This window comes from Indicator indicator, chromosome 5 (genome assembly GCF_027791375.1).
Source record: "Indicator indicator isolate 239-I01 chromosome 5, UM_Iind_1.1, whole genome shotgun sequence".
NCBI lineage: Eukaryota > Metazoa > Chordata > Aves > Piciformes > Indicatoridae > Indicator > Indicator indicator.
The window spans coordinates 19,132,005-19,155,312 of NC_072014.1; the positions used below are offsets into that span (position 1 = coordinate 19,132,005).

The 23,308-nt window shown below is 47.9% G+C and overlaps 2 protein-coding genes across 2 annotated transcripts; both read right to left on the reverse strand.

Moving 5' to 3' along the window:
* On the reverse strand, positions 1 to 1,679 carry HOXD3 (homeobox D3). The gene is made up of 2 exons (XM_054380997.1): positions 1,184 to 1,679; positions 1 to 752 (listed from the first exon to the last, which is right to left on the reverse strand). The coding sequence occupies exons 1-2, from the start codon at positions 1,677 to 1,679 to the stop codon at positions 1 to 3; spliced, it is 1,248 nt and encodes a 415-aa protein (XP_054236972.1).
* Positions 1,680 to 16,041: 14,362 nt separating this feature from the next.
* Positions 16,042 to 17,167, reverse strand: HOXD4 (homeobox D4). The gene is made up of 2 exons (XM_054381150.1): positions 16,750 to 17,167; positions 16,042 to 16,346 (listed from the first exon to the last, which is right to left on the reverse strand). The coding sequence occupies exons 1-2, from the start codon at positions 17,156 to 17,158 to the stop codon at positions 16,042 to 16,044; spliced, it is 714 nt and encodes a 237-aa protein (XP_054237125.1). The 5' UTR covers positions 17,159 to 17,167.
* Between the last annotated feature and the right edge of the window lie 6,141 nt (positions 17,168 to 23,308).

The following is a 23,308-nucleotide window of genomic DNA, read 5'->3' on the forward strand; positions in this document are numbered from 1 at the left end:
CTACAGATGCGTAAGCTTGGGCGCCTCTTGCATCCGTCCCTGAGAGGAGTGGTGAGAGGAGAGGTCCGTGTAGGTGGGGTGGGGGTCGCAAGGTCCGTGGTGGTGGCCGCCGGGGATCTGCGCAGCGCAGCTGTAGTCCACGCTGGCGGAGGAGGGGTGCTGCAGGTGCCCCAGGTTGAACATGGGGCCCGAGGCCGGCATTGAGTCCACGAAGTTGCCCCCGACATAGACGGGGCTGCCCTGCAGACTAGGGTTGGCGAAGCCTCCGCCGCCGCTCTGCATGGGGTGGGGGTCATACTCCGTGCCCGCGTAGCGCTTCTGCTGCGGCAGGCAGCTGCTTAGCGGCGCCGTGTAGGCGGCCAGACCGTACATGCTCTGCTGGGACTTGGCGAAAGAAGTGGGCGAGGGCGCGTCATAGCCGAGGCTGTTGACGCTGGGGAGCTGGCTGGAGTAGCCGACGTGGTTTGGGCCGCTCAGCGGGGGGCTTCGATCCGGGGACTGTCCGACGGGGGAGTGCATGATGCCTTTGGCTTTCTGGTCCTTCTTGTACTTCATCCGCCTGTTCTGGAACCAGATCTTGATCTGCCGCTCAGTCAGGTTGAGCAGGTTGGCCATCTCCACCCGGCGTGGCCGGCACAGGTAGCGGTTGAAGTGAAACTCCTTCTCTAGCTCCACCAGCTGCGCGCTAGTGTAAGCTGTGCGCACCCGCTTGGAGGCCGGCCCGGGGGGGCTCTTGTCCTCGCAGCTCTCTCCTGCAGGGAAGAGGCACAAAAAGTCGTTGGTTCCCCCCGAAAGGCCCCCTCCCCCCAGAGTCGTCCGAAGTCTCGCCACCCCTTCTCTCTCTGTTGGCGTGTGGGGACGGGGCGCAGAAGGCTCGGGGGTGGCCTCCCACCCATTCCTGCCCGGCGTACACAGATGCCTTCCCCCAGGAATCCCCAACGACCCCCCGTCCAGGCTCTGCCAGGACCCGTCGGAACAGAGCCCGACGGCGCTGGTTTGTCTGTCAGGGAATGAGGGCAGAAGCCCCCGGCCAGCCCCACCTGCAGCGCCCGGCAGGGCTGGGACCTCCAAGCGTGGGATGGGGGCGATGGCAGCTGGAGGAGCAGGGAACAAGGCGCAGGGCTACGGAGTTCAGCCCGGCTGCCCGGGCGGGCAAGGCCCCGGTGCGGCGGTGTTGGGCTACCTGAGGGGGCGCAGGTGCTTTTCTGCTTGGAGTTCTGCCGGGACTCCTTCATCCAGGGGAATATCTGCTTGCTGAGTGTGGTGGTGGCAGAGCCCACGGAGTTGGGGCCCCCTTTGTTTTTTTTCGGAGGGGGCGCGCTGGGAGGGGGGTTGGGCGGAGATGAGGGCGGCAGCGCCGGGGGCTGCTGCTCGCCGATGCTTGGGGGCTGGCTGCCCCCGGGGCCGCCCCCGGCCGTCCGCATACAGCTGCTGCTCAGCTCGCTGCCCTTGTGGGCTGGGGCGCGACCGGGCGCCGAGCCCTGGACGGAGCAGGCGGAGCCAGGGTACTCGCCGTCCAGACCGGCCTGGCCGTAGGGCTGGTGGGCCGCGCCGTAGGGGTAGGCGTCGGCCTTGCTGTAGGAGTAGCCCCCGAAGAGCCCCGCGTTGTCGTAGTAGGCGGCTTTCTGCATCCTCCGCTCTGCGATCGCCGAGGCCAGAGGCCCCCGCTCAAATAACATTGACTGCCGCCCCGCGCCTCACGTCGTCGTCCCGGGCCACTCGTAGCTACCTAAGGAGGGGGACACAGGGGACACAATAAAGACCTTCGGTGCGGGGGCGTCGGCTGAGCGGCCGGACCGAGCGCGGCATGCCCCATAACCCGGCACCCGCAAGCTTCGGCTGGGCCAATGGACGCGGGGGCAGCGGGGCGGGAGCAGGGAACGGTAGGGAAGGAACAGCCGCACCAGAGGGAGACTCGGAGACGCCAAGGAAGGACCGGGAGACATCAAAGAAAAAAAGAGCAGGAGATACCAGAGGAGCAGGGAACATTTAGGATGGAGCAGGAGACACACAGAAGAAAAAGATCAAGGGACGTCAGAGAAGGAAGGAGCTGGGAATATCAATAAAAGAGTAGGCTATATCAGAGAAGGAGTAGGTGACAGCAAAGAAGAACCAGAGTTGTCAGGAAGAGAGCAAGGGACACCAGAAAAAAAAGCAGGGTCACCAGGCATGATCTAGGGCAAACTGGAGCACACCAGGGAGAGAGCAGGGCACAGTAGGGTATGACAGGAGGACATCAGAGAAGGTGCCACTCGAGAGAGATGGTGCTGGGGGAAATAGGGACACATTGGCGGGAATTCCCAGGGGGCATTTTTTTATGCGTTTTGTGGGACGTTTTCTCTTTGTTTTGGCTTTGGACCGTTCCCTCACGCCTTTTGCTGGATCGGCCCTCCCGGTTCCAAGCCAGAGCTTTCAGCAAGTGAGGCAGCGCTAGCTGCTATCCCCAGGGACCCATCGGCCTGTTCTGGCTGGGAGCCCCCCGCGGCCCCTCGTTCCGCACCCGGCACGCGTGCGCAGGGCTACGCAAGGCTGACATGATGGATGGAGCCCAGGCTGCGGCTGGGCAGAGGCAGAAAAACCCCGTCCCCTTTGTAAACCCGGCCTCCTCCTTGCCCTGGATTCCTCCGGAGTTAAAATATAACCGGCGCCATTCACTCCCTTCACTTTGCACTATAAAGGAAGTCGCAGGTCAGCTCCCCTATTTTAATTCTGTGATGAATTAAATTCCCTCGCTCGACGTTTCTCGTTCCTGTTATTTGTCCCCGGTAGAAAGAACCTAAACCGCTGGAGATGATTTTTAGAGGGTTCTCTTATTTTTCCATCCTGGAGACTCATGGTGCTCCCCTCTCCGCCTTCCCTTGTTCCCCGGTCAGGCGGCTCACACTGAAAAAGCACAATTCCCTTGGGGCAGATGTTTTGGGTCAGGGTGCTGTTACCGTTCCCCTTACTCTCCCGAACTTCTCTGCACTTGTGGCAAAATATAAACTGATCTGTAATTTTGTTGATGCTTTTTAATATTCCATGTTCTTATTTTTCTTATCAAATACGAGTTTTCTTCGACATTTTTAATTTTGTGAATTAGTACATACTTCACCTGGCAATGTCAGTCTGTAACTCAACGTATCTCAATAGTTCGTTGTATTTATTCAAGCCCATTAACGTACCAGAGAAGAGTAGCTAGACGTTTTGGAACAGTGTCTGATAATGAGCATTCTCCAGCCTATACTGAAGCAATACTACCCGAGTACTGCTCTTTCTCTCTCAACAATTGGTACCGTCAGGTGCCGCTGATCTGTTTTCTAAAATTCACCAGGAAACATGTCTGCATAACTAAGGATAACCTTAGCGAGCTGCTATCCGTGACCACTCTTCGAGGTTTATTCCCTATCACAAACCGCCTGGGTCCTTTTCTTTTCTGAACAAAAGCTTGGGATGATCATCGAATCTGAATGAAGTGAGAAAAGATCTGTTTTCGTCTCCCGTAAAATTCTAGTTAAAAAATGTCTATAGAAATGGACTATGGCTATTCAGATGAGTTTTAATATGCTGTGACAATCTTGTCGAGCCTTTTAAAGTATTTTTGTGCAAAATAATTCTGTCACTCGTTTACCATTTCCTATCATCCAGCTTTTCGGGAATGATTTGGACTGAAAACTTTTGTTAGCACAACACTGCCTTAAGCGTAGGCTTTTATGTGCCTTGTAAAATATAGTTCCCAAAAGAATACACAGAATCTTAAGAAAGAATATTGCTGTTAAGCTGTTAAAAGCCTTATTTCTTTTTCTGAAATACCAACTGCTTGTGAACTCTGCTTGAACCTAAAAAGGAGGCTACGGGCAATAAATCACATGGACAATGCTCAACTGTTTGGTGGCTCATCTTTAGATGTTAAAAAAAAAGAGAGAGAGAGGGAGAGAAAGAGGGAGAGAGCTTTCCAGGGTTTGATTTTCCACGAGTACAAGGCCCGGGGTGATGTTTTTCTAGGTAACACCAAAGCAGGGTCTCAACACTTGGTGGTTTGGCCAGCAACAGACTCCAGGGAAGTGGGGAAAAAGAAAAAAAAAAAAAAAAAAGGGAGATCCAAATGGTGAGGCCGAGCATTGGGAGGTGGGTTTGGAGGCACCGAGGGTAGCAACTGCAAAGTATCCACGTCTGTGTTTCAGATTTCCCTTCCTCTTCTCCAGAAAGGTTAACCACATCTGAACTGTTAGGCGTTGCACACTATAATGGGGCTTTTTGTCCTGCCACTGCTTCCATCGCTTTTGGAGGTTTCCGACCCTCTCACGGCTCTGTCTGGAGAGCAGCCGGGAGCCGAGGCACTGCCGGTCACTTTTCCCTCGATACTTTCGTATTAAGCAGTTCTCTACTAAAACTTCCCACTACACTTAATTCTGCTTGGGATCAATATCTAATATGATACCGAATAAATAAGAGGCGGTGAGAGCGGCCAGAGGAGCGGTTATTAAAGCAGCCGGAGCTCTCAGGGTGCATATCAATGCACCTGTCATTGCGGTTTGTAACAAAATTTATGACTACTAGTGCCGTGGCAGTAACCGCTCCGGCCAGGAATGAAAAGGAAAACACTTCCCAAGCCCCGGCACTTTCAGAAGTGCAAAGCAGCCGCGCGTAGGAGGGAGCCCGTCAAAAGAATCCCCGGCTCGGCACGTTTCCTGGCGGCCGACCCGGACCAGCCCGGTATATAAGGAAAGGGCTGGAGCCGTCGCTGGCCCCGGCTGCTACGCCGGGCAGGGGAGCCAAACGACGGGAAACCTCTGTCCCGTGAGTGAGACGAGGTACCCACCACACCTGGGGACTGCTCCCGAGGCGGGCTGCTGAGAGCACTGGAGAGTGCGGACGGCCCCGCAGACAGACGAGTGGAAGGGGATGCTGGCTCTGTCACGGAGCGCTGTCCGCCGTGGGGCCTCGTAAATCAGCTACAGAGCCCCCCACGGAGATCCAACCGCTCCTCTCGTCTGAGTCCAGGGCTTGTCTGCTCCCCAGTCGGTCTCGCCTCCCCCTGTCCACGGGCTGCTATCGAGGGGCTTTGCGCGGGCTTTTACGTACTTGGTGTTGAGGGCAGCAGCACCTCGAGTGTCCACGGCGCTGGAGCCGGGCAGCGCTCCTTGCTCCGCGGGCCTGGGCCTTTGCTGCCTGTGAAGGGCCCAGGCGTCGAAGGAAGAAAAAGGTGGATGGAAAAGGAATTTTAGAGAACTCACCACACTTATGTTTTTTCTTGATTTTTGACTTTAACTCTGTGAGTAGGATCTTCAGGTTCTTTAGGAAAATCGGTGGACGCGGATGACCTGCAACAGAAGTGAGAATTCTCAGCGGAAACTGCTTTGTTTTGGACTTTCTTCTTTAGGACTTTGTTAATAAATGCACCTCTCCTCTGCAGCCCCTCACCATGTCTCCCCGTCCACGTCAGATCTTTTACCAGACAAAGGGCAGAAGCTTCTCTTCATTTATTAATAGCTCTTTGAGAGAAGCGGGCAGCAAACAAGCAAATAAAACACCCTGTCCGGGGCTGTGAATTCGGGCAGGGCGGCCGGAGGCAGCCGCTCTGCCGGAACCCGCGCAACGGCCACGGCCGCGGAGCTGCTCCTGCCTTCCCGAACGCCCAGCCCAGGCCGAGGCGTGCAGAGGCAGCGCACGGGGCGGGAGGAGAGACCGCCATTGCAGGGAAGCTGCCGTCGCCCCGATCGGTCACGACCACCGCACCCGCCGCCTGCACTCACGGCCCACGAGAACGGAGCTAGCTCGGGACCCTTTCTCCCTTCTTCTCCCCATCTCCCATTTCAAACTGAGAGAAAGACGAGCGAAGAAAACCCATTGCTAAAACTGCGCCGCAAACATTGCGGCTTGAAATGAGTATTTCCCACTTAGCTATGTAACGTGTCGGCTCAGGACTTTACGAACTTAATAGTGCCAGAAAATCCCCCACAAAGAAGACCAGGTCATTATAAAGACGATATCTAGCCACCATAAGCCTTTGAAATGACCTTTGGCTCGTACAGCAATAACTCACCACTTAATGAACAACCAACGGAAGCGCCTCCAATAGCTCACAACATAACAGACCTTACAAACTTCCACCAAGTCTTCTTTCTCCCTACATAAACCCGGTAGGATGCAACATTCCCCCTCCAAATCATCTTAATTTATGCTGGCAAACTGGAGTCAGGGAAGTGGAGCTTCATGATTACACATGATGCTCGTTCAGGTTCTTGGCCCGGGCCTGTCCCGGTAACGTCTTATATAATACATTCACGTGGGCGTGCGTCAACTTTAAGTGCTTTATTTTTTTTAAAGACAGTTCATTAGAAATAGCACTTTACAGGGTGTATGAAGGCAGCGTAAATTGGGTTGCACCTTAGCCCCTGAGCGAAGAGATCATAATATTGCAAACCGAGTCATTGTTAGCTGATGTTGATTAACACGGTAAGTTTTCATTTTGTGCCTGATTAATTATCGACTTCTCGTCCCTTTCCGAAGCAGCTCCTCAGCCTCACAAGCGATAGTTTTCTTGCTCTAGACATGCTTTACTTGACGAGAGCTTGGTCAACTACTCAGACTTCCACAACTACAGGAATAGACCCCGAAGTTTTTTTTTCTGCAAAGATGGGAACCCGGGAACGCCAGGGTTGTGCTCTGTTCCCAGTGCCGTTCTTGCAGATCCAGTCTACGAAAAGAAGTTGCCAAAGCTAAGCCCAGGGAAATCTTTAGAATTATTTAGGTATGGGCTCAATATAAGTATTATTGAAATTTTAGGTGAAGTTATAAGTGACTGCTTCCATCGAGCCAAATGAAATGCTGCTTTCAGTAATTGGATTCAGCTGACTAACTTGGCAGGCCAGCAGCTTGGAGGCATACGGCTAAGAAAAATGTTCGCTGCCTTTAACTTCTGATCGAGCAGAGCATCACGTAAAAAGAAAAAAAAAATCCCACGACGACTTTCTCTCCCCTCCTCACCTCCCTGTCCCGTTTCCTGCGAGGCATCTCGGCCTCCGCTGAGGACTCGCCCGAGTGACTCGGGGCAGACAGAGTTCCTACACTCCTGCTTGCCAGCACGAAGTAGAGCTTTACGCGGGGGCTCTCTAACAAACATAACCGAGAGTTCACCCGGGCCCCAGACAGGCCACAAGTCAGTGTAAACAGGCGCTCCTGAGAGAGACGGGCTGGTACAAACAGCCCAAGAGGGAGCTGAGCTGCAAATGTTTGTGGGAAGGCTGCGTGGCCGTTTCCAGCCCCTCAGTTCGCCCAGAGCTGCACCGGTCCCCCCAGGCACCTTTCCACTGCCTTATTGATCAAACCGCTCAAATGCAGGGCAAGAAACTTCTCTGCAGATAAATATCAAACCGTGCTTCAAACAGCGTGTGTAACTCGAAGGCATGAGCATACCGGTAATATCAACACTGAAACAACTGTGGGAGGAAAACAACAGCCCCTAAGGAACACGAATGCACAGCGAGGGGAAAAGGTTCGTGAAGGCATTTGGCAGGAATATTTAAGAGACCCTGTGTAGGGGTTACATTACCGATGAGCCTATTTTAAATCACCCTTTACAAATCAACACGGCTACCCCCTGCCCGGTTATCCACGGCAACGCATTAGAGCGATGCTCAATCTTACTTTGGCAATGGGAGCATCTAGCAAAGTTGTCTCTCCCTTGTTTCTTTGCTTATTTGTAATTCCCTTTCTGAAACCACCGAAAACTGGGCAAAGGCTAGGGATAAACGTCTTCCCCAAGCCTTGGGAAGGAGTCCACTTTTTATTTAAAGAGCGTAATAAAACGAGATACAACTTAAAACATTCAAGAAGGTGGAAGACCACTCCATGCATTTGCAGCCGTTATGGGAAGAGATTGCAAACAAATTCCAGACAGTCTCTGAGCAAAGGCGATAACGCAGCCCCTGTGGTTAAAGGTCCCATTTTGTCATGCAGTTGCTTACCTGTATATCAATTTATCATAAACCTGGACTCCTCACTTTTCAGGATCTGCTCTTGCAGTTCTTAGCATATATCCTCCACCCTTTGTCTGCAGACAACACTCTCCTAAACCTGATCTTGCGGTTTTACAGACATTTCCATACACCAGAATTCCCGATAGAACGAAAACAGACTCGAGCTCAACTACCAATAAAAGAGAGCGACTGGAAATCGGAATTTGTTGGGCTTAAAAAAAAAAAAAAAAATCAGCACACAACCCTTTAGCCATCAGCCTCCTGGAACCAAAGGCAGCAATTGGCCGGCTCGTGTTTTGTTTTGGTTTTAAATCGTGCGGCCGCTGATGAATTTTGGGGGCGACCAGGAGAAACCCCTTTATAATCAGAAATATAGGCACTGCCTTAAAATGCGGGCACATCGGCCACGTGATCGCGAGAGCCGCTGGCCAGGGCCGGCGCGCTCCCCGCTGCTGCCCGCGCCCCCGCGCAGCGGGCAGCCACGCCGGGACCCATGGGGAGGGCCGCCCCCGCGCTCCGCTCCGCGCTCCACTCCGCGCTGCTCGTACTGGCCTCGCTACCCTCACTGGCCGCGCTGTCGAGCCCACTCTCCGCTCGCAGAGCTCCTCTCCGCACCGCGGCGGCCGGCGGTGGCAACCAGCACTTACACGCCCCGCGGGCCGACAGAGTAGGGGTAAAGGTGAATTCAGCGGGATGATCCCAGGGCGCAGCAGTTCCCGGCGGAGAAAGAGGAGGTATTTTGGACCGACTGCAGCCGAAAGCCTGAGCCGGCGGCAGCTCCGCAGCAGTCCTGCACCGGGCGAAAGGCGCCGGGGCCCACTGGCATTAGCGAATTTTTCTTTTCGTCTTCTCCGGTACCGGAAAGATGGGTAGCCGGGACTACCTCTGTCTGGAGGCAAAAGAAGCTTTGGGGAAATAAAAAAAAAATAATAAAAAAAAACCAACCCCGAACCAAAACTCATGACATTTGTACGTCTGTGTGTTTGCTCTGAGTCTGCCTCCCTTCTCTGTGTACGAAGAGACACAGAGCAAACCCGACGTATATCCGTCATGTGTCCCCACAAAGCTCCCCAACAATCGCAGTTAGACAGGAAAAAAATTATATTAGCTCCTCCGTTTGATTTTTTCTAACATATCTGTATCTATAAATACACCACACCTAATCTAACATCTGCTATGATTTCATTACCATCCAAAGCACAGGGATGTGACAGTAATGTATTACCTTACAATACTAACCGTAAGTGCATTGTAACATTTATCTAAATTACATTGGTTTTCCTGACTTTGCAAACCTGTTATAAAAAGATTGGAGTCCAGCGATGGAAACATAAGTTCAATGTAAATTATTGTGTACAGCTTCGGATTTATAATCCTATATTTCTTCAAAATGGTGCACTTAAATCTCGCCTCAAGTAAGAGGTAATGGTTCTTTATGTCCTTTTCCGTCAGTCATATATTTCAGCGTCTGGGTACTTTTGCAGAGCCCCCCGCGTTCGCATGTCTGTGTGTACAAACAGCAACCCCTATACGCACTACTTGTGCATACTTGTGTACATGCATACAAAACCAAACATAATTCTACCTGCTGTTCAGTCATTTTGAATGACAGAGAGGTCTTCCACTTTCTACAAAAAGTGCAAGTGGAAATCTGGTCACCGGTCAAGCAAAGAGCACCAAGAGGATTCAGAAGAAAATGCTTTTTCGAGGGGCAGTTTGGACACCCGTGGAAATAGCCTCACAGCCCCTTGGGTTGCTTTTTAGATTGTCGGACTAAAAAAATTTTTTTTTAAACAGCAGGGGGGAAGAATTTAACGTGAAAATGGAAGACGACTGAAAGAAAGCAGGAAAGCAGCACCTTCTCCACCGGCAGCAGAATGAAGACATCATAAAGGGGACTGAAAAAATATTAAGGAAATGTTAATCCTTTGGCTGGTGGGACTCCAGCTTTGCGCGAATTTGTCTCTAGTAAAGGATCTAAGACTTCTTCAATCGGAGCATATGTTCATAGAGCAATAAAACAGAAAGATTTACAGTCTCCGCCCGCCCCCCAGCAGCCTCGCACCCTTTCAGGAATTACTTATGATGATTTATAACAACAACTCCGGCAATTGTCAAACTGATAAAATAGCCCGGGCTATATGCTGGAATAAACGCTCTTATGAAAGGGCTGCGATTTATGTTCGGGTCCGTTTTATTGCTGGAGTTTGATTTCTTTCCCAGACCAACAGGATAATATAAAACTTCATTGATAAAAATATAGGACTTCTCGTCAAGTAGCAAATCTGTTCTTTAGTCACTACTAAAGCATATAAACATTTGTCATCTTTGAATAATTGAATTAATGTGTTATTGTTTGAATGTATAATTCATAACATAGGAAACTTCGTCTCTGTCCTGCCACTGAAACGGAAGTAATAAAAAGCTACAATCTAGGGTTTTTCAGATATTACTCCATCAAGGAATAATGAAGAATATCCTGTTTACAGAAAGTATTTCCAGCTGATTCTGGGATTTCACAGGGAGAGCTCGGCCTCACTGTCCATATTCTGTGGAATTTATAAAGAGCGAGTTTGTGTGAATATATAAACCCGGGGTTCCCCCTAGTCCAGGCTATTGATCGAGGACTTGAAAGGCGGCATGGAATACCCGCTCCGGGAGCTGGACGAGCCTGGGCTCCTCCGCAGCCCCGTGCAAGGCGGCGAGGCTGGAAGGAGATGGATGGCGGCCGGGGCAGGAGTGGGCCGGGGACCGGTGGAGCGGGGCCAGGGCAATGGGGCCGGGGCCGTCCGGCCTTTGTGAGGGCGGCAGCGGGGGGAAGGCGCACTCGGCTTGGCTCCGGCCCCGCTGTCAAGAGGCACGGCAAAATTTACGACTCCGCTGGCGAAGGAGCTGAGGGCCTTTCTTCGCCGGTTGGACCGGGCAGAGGCTGTCCTGACAGCCCCATTGTTCCTTCCGCGCCTCCCCTCACAGGCGGCCGCGAGCAGCCCCGCCACCCCGCGAGGCGGTCAGCCTGCCTCCTCCGCGGTGCTCCGCGGTGCTCCGCGTTCGCCCTCTTCCCCCCACTCCCTGGGAAGCAAAGGTCACCGCTTGCGCCTGGTCCGGCTCCCGGCCGCTGCCGAGCTGGAAATCAGGAAGCAGCGTGCCCTATTTGTCACGCGTTTGACAGCTGAGTTCATTAAGGCTTAAATAAGAAGGAATAAAAGTAAAAAACGTTTACGTACCGGGCGTCTGTTTTCGGCAGCTACCAAAGAGCTAGGTGTGCAGAGAGAGGGACTGCACCCTTTGTATATTATATTCTTGGGATCTCTTCAGTTTTCAAGTCTGATAGAGTCCTTTGCTTGGCAGATTAATGACGACTCCGTGTTTCTTAAGGGACGTGCTGAATTAATTATTTCGCAAATCACGTGGTCAGGACTTGTAGAAATCTATTCTTATCATCTTCCTTGCACTTTGAAATTCTGCCTGTTATGACTGTTCCTAGCAAGATTATTTTGGTCTCTAGGCATAGGGAGGGAAAAAAAAGAAGAAAAAAAAAAGAAGAAAGAGAATCAGGGGAAAGGGCTGACAAACATGGCCGTTGGAAGCAATGTGGCTCTGCACCGAGAGGTCCCTATTTACTGTACTGTACAGTGAGTGGGGTTTGCTACTGACTCTGCCGTTCCTCTTCATTCTTACCTTAACGACTAGTGGTGATATAATATATAGAACTGTACTGATGTATCAGGACTAACAGGAGGAGCCATTAAACAGGAGAGAGAGAAAGTATAATCATAAAATGTGCCTCGATATTTAAGCTCAGAGAGTGTGTGCTTAGAGGCGCACTTGCACCCTGCCCTGTGTGCACTCCAGACAGTAAGGGCGCATGCCATATTCTGTGCACCACACTCCTTTCCCGGGATGAGCAAGAAATTGTCTTTTTGGACCCATGTTTTGACCATGATCCAGGAGAGGACAATTCCTCAGTGACAAACACTTATGACAAAAATAGTGCAATCAACTTCTCCTGGCCAGAGGTATGTGTTATCATCTGATGTGTTTATGCAGAGGAGAATAACATGTTTGCCTTAGGTGCAAGGGAAAGTTTAAGCTCCAAGATTGTGTTTTCTTGTCGTCTTTCATTTGTATCGGCTGAAAAAGTGCAGTCTACCGCTCAGGTTACTTGCAGCATTTCAATTTCAAATTTCCATCTCTTGTTGGAATTGATTCCTTCCAGGACTCACCTAAAAGGCACACATCTGTGTGAAGATCGAGGTGACTTCAGGTGTGGCTCCCTGCCTCCTACTACACATGCATAAATCCGGGAATCATTCTAGGAGGGTTTGTCAAATGCAAAGCAGTAGCAAATGGATGACAGGCGCTTTAAACTGCGGCCTAAATGTAAATATAGACTCCAGCTTGTCCTAGAGTCACACCATTAAGGCTGGGGCAATCAGAAAACTTGTTCAAAGGGACATTTGGAAGGATGCTATGCAGATTCACTCATCTTTTAATGCTGTGGGATTAAAAGATGGTGGGAGGGACCAGCATTTTCACAGGAGAGAGACCCACCTTGTAAGGACTGTTGTTCAAGGTACAAACCAGAATCTATTTCTCGACACCTTTTATTATTTCAAATGTATATGGAGAGTGTACATCAAAACTACAGGCGACAATTAGTATAAATAACACTTTAATCAATGGCAGCAAAACATTGTCAAATCTGAAAAAAAAAATCACATTTTAACAGAGAAGAGAGTATTGCTGGATAATGTAATGGTTTAACAAAGGCTCCAATGCACAGCGTTTCACCCATGATAAAAAAAATAACCAGCTTTCTCTCCTACACAAAATAACTCTGGAGGAAGGCTATAAAACAGTAAAAAATAAAATTCAGATTCTTTTTCCACAGGAGACAATGACCATTGGGTGCTCCTGGTCGTTATCACAGACATTCCTGACCCTTCGGATCATTGGCAGTGGGAAACTACTTATTTTGATACTTTATGCTTCCGAGCTTACAACACAATTACAGCTACATAAACTTTAATGTGTCCCAGCCTCATTCAAAGGGGGCTTGCCAACCTGTTTGTAAGATCTGTGCCTGCTGAACCCAACACTCGTCCTGGAGGTATTAACATTTCAAAAGACAATGAGAACAAATTCTACTCTCAGCTACATCCTTGTTTGGCTTCAGTGGGTGGGAGAAGAAAATCTGGGAGCAGAATTTGTTCCTTTAACTTCAAGAGCCATCTTGGTTGATAAGCACAAAGCAATGATCTGTTTATCCAAGGCCATTATTTTCCAGAACTGTACTGCAGATATTGAAGTTGGTAGCTCATTCTCTCTCATAACACGTTTGCCCTGTTCCAAGCCAACTTATCACAGACCTTAAGTAAGCAGTAGGGGTCCGGGAGGAGAATTTTCAAGAAGAGCAGCTAGAAAGGTAGCTTTGGGTTGTTGGGGTGTTTGCTTGTTGGGTTTTGGTTTGGTTTTGTTGTTTTTTTTTTTTCCCTTTCCCTAGATTCATAGGAAGAGCAGAGGGATGCCTTTGGACAAGCCTGGAGATGAAAGGCCGCTACCACAGGAACCGGGTGTAAAAAAACTTGAAAACTTGTCTCAGGAATTCCCTCCTCAAGCAGTGCTGCTAGCTGCTCTCCATGCCAGAGAAAGGGAAGGGTAGTTTGGGTCCAAAAGGTTAAGGGTTTAGAGGTCACTCTTCCCGGCTGAAATACAACTAATCGAATAGAAAATTTGTCCTCTGGGTGAACCTGTTCCTGCAATTTAGCCGAACTTCAGTAAAATACCTTTTCAGCTTCTCGACGTGAAAGCGTCAGGAAAAAAGACGTCTTTACTATGTATGAACTCGGTGCTTTTTGTCATAGAAACAATGATGTGAATAATGCGAGAATATCCATCTTTAATATCACGACGTGGAGATATTCAAGTATTGCCATGTGCAAGTCTGAGAACTGGGCTAACCCTAAGGAAGAACAAAGAGTTTTCTCCAGAATCTAAAACAAAAGACCAAATCTTAAAGACACTTTGCAGACTTCTGGGGATGAGAAAAGGGGAGAAATTAACCGCTGGCCACAGTTAATGCTGCCGAATACACTCCTGTTGAAAAGTTCGCCTTTTATTTTTTAATTAATTCAACGCTCATTTTGGTCAGTGGTTTCCTGAACGAGCCCAGAAAACCGTGAGTCCTCGGCGGGAAGCACCCAGCCTGGAGATGGGCATGTTAACTCACTCCCTGCTCTTTCCACCTCCCTTCAGCGCTTGCTTTGGGTTTTCTTCTTCGCCTCTTTTCTCTTTAAGAAAGGGATTGCCTCTTTACAATTTCGATGATATGGCCCCTCTCCTAGGTTGCCCTGAGGGTACAGTAGATAAGGGCTGAGATTTCAAATCGCCTGAGCAGAGATGTAAATGGCTGAGGGAGCTGGTTTGGCTGGATTTGGTAGTTAAGCACACTAGAACTTTGGCACGATGCAGTCAGGAACAAATCCGTGGGTATTAGAGCAGCTCTGCTCCCATCCAAGCCTTTCCTCTTTCCTTGAAAGCAATTTGCTGAGATTTCCAACAGTTGCATCCATGTGTCATAGTTTGCTTAAAAACAATCATTGTTCTTTAAAAAAAAAAAAAAATCCACACAAAATTAGCCCAACCCAACAGAACAAAACAATTCTCAAACAAAATAAAAAAGCAACCCAAAGACCTTGTCTTTCTTGGGGAAAATTGTTTTTTAAAATCTGATTGAAAGAGTGCATTCAGCTTCCATCTTTCAATGGCACAAGTTATATTAGAAATTTTTAAAAAATCTTTTTCACTGTGGATTTTGTTTTGTTTTGTTTTTTTATGCTGTGTCTTTCCCCCCCCCCCCCCCCCCCTTCCATTTTAAAATGAGGTATCAATGGCTTAAAGCACAGAGTTGATCAGAGCAGACTTTGGAAACAGATTTGAAGCCTGTAGCCCTGGATGGCACACTGCAAGGAGCAGGGACACTTTTCCTATTCACGAAGAAGGAAATAAAAAAAAAAAAAAAACAACAAAAAAGGGACAATAAAGTTGTGTACGTTCAAGACAAGTAAGCATACATGTGTTCATGAGACTGAGAAGGAGAAATGATGTATTTCATTCCCCTCTTTCTCATTTTTGGTTTGACTATTTTTCTTTTATCTTCACTCTTCTACATAACAAATAAATAAATAACACTATCAATACATAATATAACCCGTTTTCACTTAATTCCTATGCACATCTTCTGAGTTGTTATGGAAATTAACAAGTATTGTCACTACACCAAGGAAGGTAAAGCAGCACAAAAAGTTCACAATTACCAGTTTTTATGCTGAAATATGTTATAAATTTCCTGTCCTCAACTTGCCCAAATACATCTTCCCGAAATTGCATGGGATATAAAAGACAAAAGTATAATTCCAGAATAAAGCATCAGACCTTCACTTCCAAATTCAAAACTGAAACACAGGACAGTTTCATTTTCAATGATTTATTACTTTTTATGGACAGGTCTCGTTTAATATTTTCCCAATTCCCACTGTCTGCATGATGGTTTTGTGTTGTTTGGTTTGTGGTTTGTGGTTTGTTTGGGTTTCTTTCTCTTTCTTTCTTTCTTTCTTTCTTTCTTTCTTTCTTTCTTTCTTTCTTTCTTTCTTTCTTTCTTTCTTTCTTTCTTTCTTTCTTTCTTTCTTTCTTTCTTTCTTTCTTTCTTTCTTTCTTTCTTTCTTTCTTTCTTTCTCTTTCTTTCTTTCTTTCTTTCTTTCTTTCTTTCTTTCTTTCTTTCTTTCTTTCTTTCTTTCTTTCTTTCTTTCTTTCTTTCTTTCTTTCTTTCTTTCTTTCTTTCTTTCTTTCTTTCTTTCTTTCTTTCTTTCTTTCTTTTTCTCCCCCTTTTTATGCTGTGCTAGCAGAGGCAAATAAAATACAGTCCAAAGTAGCATCATTGTCTCCTTTGTACAACAGTACCTTAAAGAAAGATGACAGTTTCTCGAGTCCTTAGCTGCTACATGCAGGTTCTGCTTGGGCAGTGTCAGTTATGTACAGTATAGGTCAGAAGCAAAGGATGAAATAGAAAATTTCACCTCTTCTACAAAGTTGTCAAGTCAGTCTGATGGTCCTTGGAACCAGTCTGTAAATGGGGGTTTGAAACAGAGGAAGAAGACCTGCCCTTCGTGTTGGGCAGTTTGTGATCTTTTTTCCACTTCATTCTTCTGTTCTGAAACCAGATCTTGATCTGGCGCTCAGAGAGACACAAAGTGTGGGCTATCTCGATACGGCGGCGCCTGGTCAGGTACCTGTTAAAATGAAATTCTTTTTCCAGTTCTAGGACTTGCTGTCTGGTGTAAGCTGTGCGGGAGCGTTTAGGTTCCCCTCCGCTGTAATTTGGATTCACTGGGAAAAAAATACGGAGAACTTTACAAAGCTAATCTTGACTTGCCGGTTCGACTTTACAAAAGAAAATCTTATGAGCTGCGAGCATGTGGCCGGGCTGGATTTATCCCAGTTGCCTACAATGGATGGGTTGCTCTCCCCCTCATTTAAGGCAGGCGCTACAGGCACACACAACTAGGTAGGCTGGGAGCCTTTAGCAGGCTCCTAAAATGGAGTTTTCTCCTGCACGGCAAAGCCCCGCATGGCCAACGGCCTATTTCCTCAGCAATAAAAATTTATGGCGAGTGTAATTGGCTACCTCGGCTTCAAAAGCTCGTCCCCGAGCCTTACAGGAACTCGAGCGAGCGTCGCTGCAGACGATCGAAATCAGGGTAGAAGAGCAAAGTAAGAAGAGGATCCTTACCCGAGTTAACATGGACTTTCTTCATCCAGGGATAAACTACTGCTGGCTGCTTAACTGCTGACCCGTTTGGGGCTTTGAGGGCCGGCTGCTGGCTGCAGGCTCGCGGGTTGGGCATTGGAGGCGGTGGACAATGCTCTGCTGGGCCGGGGAAGTGGCTCGCCGGACCGGATGGCTCCTGTCCATGACCCCGCGGCTGCACGGCAGAGCCTTGGGCATTGCTACAGCTAAAGGGCTGTTCGCTGTAGTTTGACCGTGGGTAGAGTCCCTGGTGCTGGAAATCAGAGCCCTGCGAGGCACTGTAGTACTCGGCCCCCTGCTCTCCTAGGTAGCTATTCTGCAAATATTCCTCGCAAGGAGGAAATTTGGGATCCACATACTTAGAGTTCACCATATACGAACTCATGGCCATTAATTTCTGAAGGTAGAAAATACTAATTTTTCTCGTGTTGTCTTTTTTCCCCTGCCATAGAGCCCTCCTACTTGCTGTCAACTGAATAAAGTTAGGCGGGCATGTGACTGGCCCGGCCAATGGGGAGCCGGGAGCCGATCACCGGATTTCTCCGCAGCTCAGCATTTCCACCGATTTCACTCCATAATATCCCTGTAACCGACTGACCACCCCACCCCCCTCTCCGTCGGGTCGCACCCCCAAACCAGGTGCCAGAAGTGTAGGGATGTCCCCGGAGAAGCGGCCGCCCTCCTGGCCCGCAGGTAGGGCCAGGCTTTTGTCTGAGCTGGCTTCTCCCAGCCCCCAGGGTGATGCCCCACCATCTGATCTACCACCGATCACCACTGGGGTTTGTTACCTCACCTTAAATAAAATATCGAAAGAAATATGTGGAGCAGGGAGCTGAAGGAGGGTTAAAAGGGAAGAAACTGATAAGGAGGCGAGGTAAAGAAAAGCCATCAAAGAGGGTAATATGACGTACAAAAGATCTGTCCTGTCTTTGTCTCTCAGAGGTCATCCAAAAGTTACCAGAATTTAGTTCTGCTGAATTAAATTAGGCAATCAGTAACTCCTCATTCACTTTGAAGCCTCAGTATATATGTGGGCATACGTATGTGTGCACACACGCAAAAGCACATGTATATGTACAAATCCATGCATCTATGTATTTAAAACCATATAGATGGTAGGCAACTGTTCACTTTTCACCTCTAAAGTTGAATCAATTGAACTGAAAAGGCAATTAATTAGGTTAAAAATTTAGGTTTAACGAGATAAATTCGGTCTTCATTCATCAATATTATTCTTGGAGCACAAATAAATACATTTCAGTGACGTGAATGCTGCTTTTGTTGCTGTCATAAATATTTTGATGTGATCTGGACCCTTGACAGGAAAAATTTGCAAACGTCTGGAATATCAAGCTAATTTATGAGTACATTTTTAAAGATTCATTCACTGATTGGTAGATAATTTTTTTCCTCCAGAAAATTTGTAACTTCTGGTGAGATTAACTGTTCAAATTCAAGGTCTGTCAGAAAGAGTTATGACTGAAAGACAGCTGAAATTTTAAAAGAAGTCCTAAAACCTAGCAAATAGGAGTGAGGCAGCAAAACTTTTATAATTTCTGTGTTTTCAGCATGCACATGCCTTTTGATTCCGTCAGTATTTAAACTTCTAAACATTTGCAGAAAGGTGAAGTTTTTGCATCGACCATATATTCCCCTAGAATCGAATCTGTGACTATATGAATATCACACAAATTCGGTTCTACAGGGTATATATAGACAACGTAATAACATTCTGTTTTCATCTACAAAATAGCAGGTCTTTGCAATTCCCTTAGTCCTTACAGTCTTCTGAGGAATGCAAAGTATTCTGCTGGGACTCAGTTCTGAAATACGGATTTGCAGGAAGATGGGATTTCAGAAAAGATTCACACTTGTTATTATGGCTTGAATAATGCTATACGACTCTCCATCGATTTATAGCGACGAATTTCGCCAGCCGAAATCTCAGAAAGACCTGCTGCTCTCTTTAAATGCTCTGCCGTTTATGTCCTCGCTACGGAAAACGGACTTTACCAGTCAAATTGCGCTATTTAGAATAATAATGGCTAAAATAATTTAGAAAAGAGTCTTTATCTACTTAGGCTAACAGGAACCTGAAGAGGTTCTTCATAATTAGAAATCCCTCCCACAAGACAGAAAAAAAAATGGAAACAGAAGTGAAACAACCGACAGCAGAAACATCAATTGGCATTAAAAAAAAAAGAGAGAGAGAGAGAGATATTAAAGGCTGCAGTTAGTTGCTCTTGGGAAGGAGAGAGTTTCCAAATTTACCTTCATCCCATTATGCTGGTCTAGCTATTAACCCCCGCAAGCTGCCTGAGAGCCACAGCCTCGCACCCTCCCAGTTTCTCCCTGCCGTAGCGTTTATGGTGAAGGGCAGGGCAAGAGGTCAGCCGAAATCATTTACAAACATATCACAAAGTTTCATTATTTTTACTTTGTCGACAGCGGCACACAGGAGTACAAAAGTTCACGAATTGTGTGTGACCCAGCTCCTCGCTGCTGTCCTGCGATCAACCTCTTCTCCTTCCACTATTTAACGAGGCACCATAAGGACAAATAATGGTTCGGGTGCGATACATCCAACCACTGCGGAGGGCAGATTTGGGGGTGTTGCGTTTATCCGAGCAATGTGTACCGATTTGTTTTCCTGCCTCCAACTCCCAGCTGCCTAATCTGGGGGATGCTATTTTAAAACATCTGTTTTCTTAGCACTGCGGTGGCGTCTTCTTCACAGCAAGTGCAACTCGGAACGACTTTGTGTCCCTAATCTCTCCCCCTGCACTGGATTATTCAAATCTCCACACAACTATTTTGAGATGCTCGTCCCATATTCTCCTCCTTTCTCGGAGGGGATCAGAGATACCTCCCCTCCGAGGAGGGCGTTAACCACTCGGACGAACTGGCGGGGTGACAGCCCTCCCCCCCCCAAATCGAGCTTGCGTTTGGTGAAGCCCCCGGGAGCAAAGAAGCCCACTGAGGGCTGCCTGGGGAGAAGACACAGAGCTGGGGAAGCAGCAGCTCCCTGCACTGCTTAATACCACGCATTTTCATATTTGTTAGACGCTGTGACCTGTGTTTCACCTTATTGCACGACTTGCTCAGACAGGTCAAAGCCAAAGAGTTATTGATGAACAAAAGCATTATATATCCACCTCCTGTTCAACTGCCCATACAAAATGCTTTTGATCTATCAGCCTTTTTGTATTCTGATTCATAATCAGAATGCTGAACATACATTGGCAGAAAACAAGTAATCCATACATGTATGGCCGGCCCTGAAATAAAATGCCAATGGCATCTACATAGAGAACGGCTGAACTACAAGGAGGAGGGAGGGCTGAGGGAATATGCCTATGGAACCCAGCTAAAATTGCAGTGCTGGAGGTGATTATTTGGTTCATGTCTAAAGGGTTCGAAAACAAATAGCTGAACATGAGACAAAAAGAAAAGAAGAAGCCTGGCACAAGCGCTGAAAGAGATGATTTACCAGCAAGCAGGGAGAAGAAGCAGAGATAAACGCGAACAAACATCTCTGCTCCTGTGCATGCTCCTGGTCAGAGTGGGTCTCTCAGAAGCACAGAGGGTATGGTATACCTAATGAATCTCCAAATATCACAGGCTTTCTTTTCCTCTTTCGGAGACAAGCCGGTCTCAGTCTGAAGCACCAGCACTTAGATCTTCACTGCAGACAGAAGGGTTCAACAGCATTTTCTGCCACACGTTGATCTGCTGCTCTCCCCTCTGTCCCCGCAACGCAGCTCATGCGGAACCATCTAGGATGTGAAAACCCCTAGAGTAAAAGGTTGTTCTCCTAAACTCCAACGCAAGTTTCCTCCGTGCTTTTACAGCATTTAAATCCGTGTTTGACTCTCCCTTGCCTGGAGAGACCTGGCAGCAGAGGATCAGTGCTAGCGCCCAGTAGGACCCGGCTGCAGCGTGGGCTGGCCAACGTTGAAGGCTCCAGAGTCCGCGCCTCCTCACCCACCCTTTGGGCAAGCTGTGCCAAAGGAGGTTAGCTGTAGACGACAGGCACAGCACTGCTTTGGATCCCGTCTGGAAGAAAGGGGAAGTAGTCAAGGCTGTGAAGCAGCGCGATACGGGGTGACCCGCCCGGGCTCTGCGCGGGGAGGCGCTGTACAGTCCCCGCGGGGACATGCTCAAGGCTGCAGAGCGTCTGAGAGCAGGCAGACACCTGTGCAGCCCTAAAGGAAACCCTCAGGAGGCTGCACGTCCACTTGTAACGCTAATCAGGATTATGACACAGTACCACAAACCAAATCCACAAGAGCTTTCCATGCTGACCAAGTGGGGTTTTTGTTTGGTTGGTTGGGTTTTGTTCGTTTGTTTGTGGGAGTTTTTTTCTTTTTTTTTTTTTTTGTCTTTTTTTTTCTTCCTTAGGGCAGCGAAGTTAGACAGGGGTACATCTGTTTATCTGTTTTCATTCTTCCAGTCTGAAGCAGAGAAATGAGATTTTAAAGCATCACAAACTCTACAAGAAATAAGAGGTTACTTACCATGGATATCCTTCCATGCTGCCAAACCTGTCATAATAAAAACGTTTGTTAATCTTGTATTCCACGTACGGGTGATATTTCTGGAGAACAGTTACAGACTGTGTTTGATAGATGAAAGCAGAGAGGAGCTGGTGGTAAATCCTGCCATCAGCGGAGTGGTAGGGTGGAAGCTCCTTTCGAATGAGCACCACGTTGTATTCAAGCATGTTTTTATGAACACATGCTTTCTCTGTGGTTAGGGTGTGATCTCTCACTTTTAATATTCACAGTCTATATTTTACACCACGTAATTTCTAAAGGGATGGGAAGTCAGATGTCCCTCTTTCATTGAGAGAAAAAAAAGAATAACAAAGACGCTTTCCCCCCGCCTTGTTCTGTGGCAATCCAGTCACAAATGAAATGTTCAGATCACCTTTGCTAAACTATCACCCCTAAAATGTCACAATATGCCATGAATCGTCGTATTCATACTAAGGGCAGAAAGAACTACAGTTTCAAAAGAATAAATCTTGGATTACTCTAGGATAGATCCCATTTAAACTCATCTGTTTAACCTTACAGTAACCACGAGACATGCATCTTCGTTTGCATTACAGAAGGATAGATTTGACTTGAACTTTCCTTGAAATCTTTTAATAAATTAATTCAAATATCATATTAGTGGGAAAAAAAAACACCACCACAAACACGTCCTCAATCCGAGTCTCCTGAAATGCATCATATATTTTAGAGTAAAATACTAATACTGGAAAATTCTTTTCTGTAAGCGATTTTCCACCCCTTCTATTGCCTTCCGACGATATCTTGGAGAGTTATTGTACTGCACACAGAACAATTGCCTCGGTATCAATAGTTCACTAAAGAGACCTTCCCAAGGCTACATTTGTTAATAAAATATGTCATTTCTGCCCACTCTGTGTAGCGTTCGGAGTCTGCAAGAACAGTGGAATAATATTACCATTTCACCTCTAAAGACTCCTGTCTGTTTACTTTCTTATATATATATATATACATAATATAATAAAAGGTTAACTTCAAACAAGATGCCCCATTAAATTCCGCAATCTCAGGTGGTGAGCAGTATGCTCCTCCCGACGCTGCCCTAAGCCACCTGGGCTCTACCTGTCCATTCTCCCCAGCAAAGCTGTTTCCACATTGTCTGGCCGAGCAGCTCTGGTACCCCACTCCCACGGAGCCTCCAGGGGCACGAAGTGTGCCCGGGTGCGGCGGCGGCAGAGGAAAGGCCGGTAGAGGACTTACTGCGCGCTGTCCCCGCGGCCGGGAGGACCCGGGAGCGGAGGCGTCTGTACGGCCGCATTCCCGCAGACGGTTCCCTGCTAACACTTTCCCGATTACTGCTTCCAGGAACGAAAGCATCTGCACTTGTATGCTCTTAAACTAATTTATGGTGGGAATTATATTTTGGCTTGTCAACTCTAGAGCCATAAACCAAAGTTTATTGGGATCACGTGCTTCTAAATAGCCACTCAGGACCTATCTCTGTGGAACCATAAATAACCTTCAGCTTTAAACTTTTATTCGCTAAATAAAGGCTAGCTAAATCTGTCCTGTACAACAGGACTGGGACGGGGTAACGGGCACGGGTGGAAGGTCAGCTCCGCGGCTTGATGCCGGCCTTTTTGAAAAGCGTGTTGCAGGGAGAGCTGCTGAGAGGGAGCTGGCGCTTTCAAAGTGCCCTCCAGAAGGGAGAAGGGTACATTCTGCCGTTGATACCTACTCAAACCTTTCTTTGCATCTCTTAAGCGGTAGGGAAGACCATGGTCAGGGAAAAACCTAGAAATACTACAGGAAAAGGGGAAGTACCTCTCTCCCTTTCAGGGATTACTATGGCATTTTGGTTAGGCGTCCCTGGAAAACGGTTTTGACTCTTTCACCTCCTGAGCTGTTGCTCGTGTGAGCTCTGCCAGGGGCTGCGGGCTACCCACGCACCCAACGGATCTTTGCAAGTGACCAAACTGCTGAAAACAGCGAGGACACTGAGCTTTGGAAAGGGAGAAAGTGTG

Coding starts and splice junctions, on each gene's coding strand:
- HOXD3 (XM_054380997.1), bottom strand. CDS start 1,679: ATGTTATTTGAGCGGGGGCCTCTGGCCTCGGCGATCGCAGAGCGGAGG. Junction 753..1,183: donor AAGCACCTGCGCCCCCTCAG/GTAGCCCAACAC, acceptor TCTTCCCTGCAG/GAGAGAGCTGCGAGGACAAG.
- HOXD4 (XM_054381150.1), bottom strand. CDS start 17,158: ATGGCCATGAGTTCGTATATGGTGAACTCTAAGTATGTGGATCCCAAA. Junction 16,347..16,749: donor GAAAGTCCATGTTAACTCGG/GTAAGGATCCTC, acceptor TTTTTTTCCCAG/TGAATCCAAATTACAGCGGA.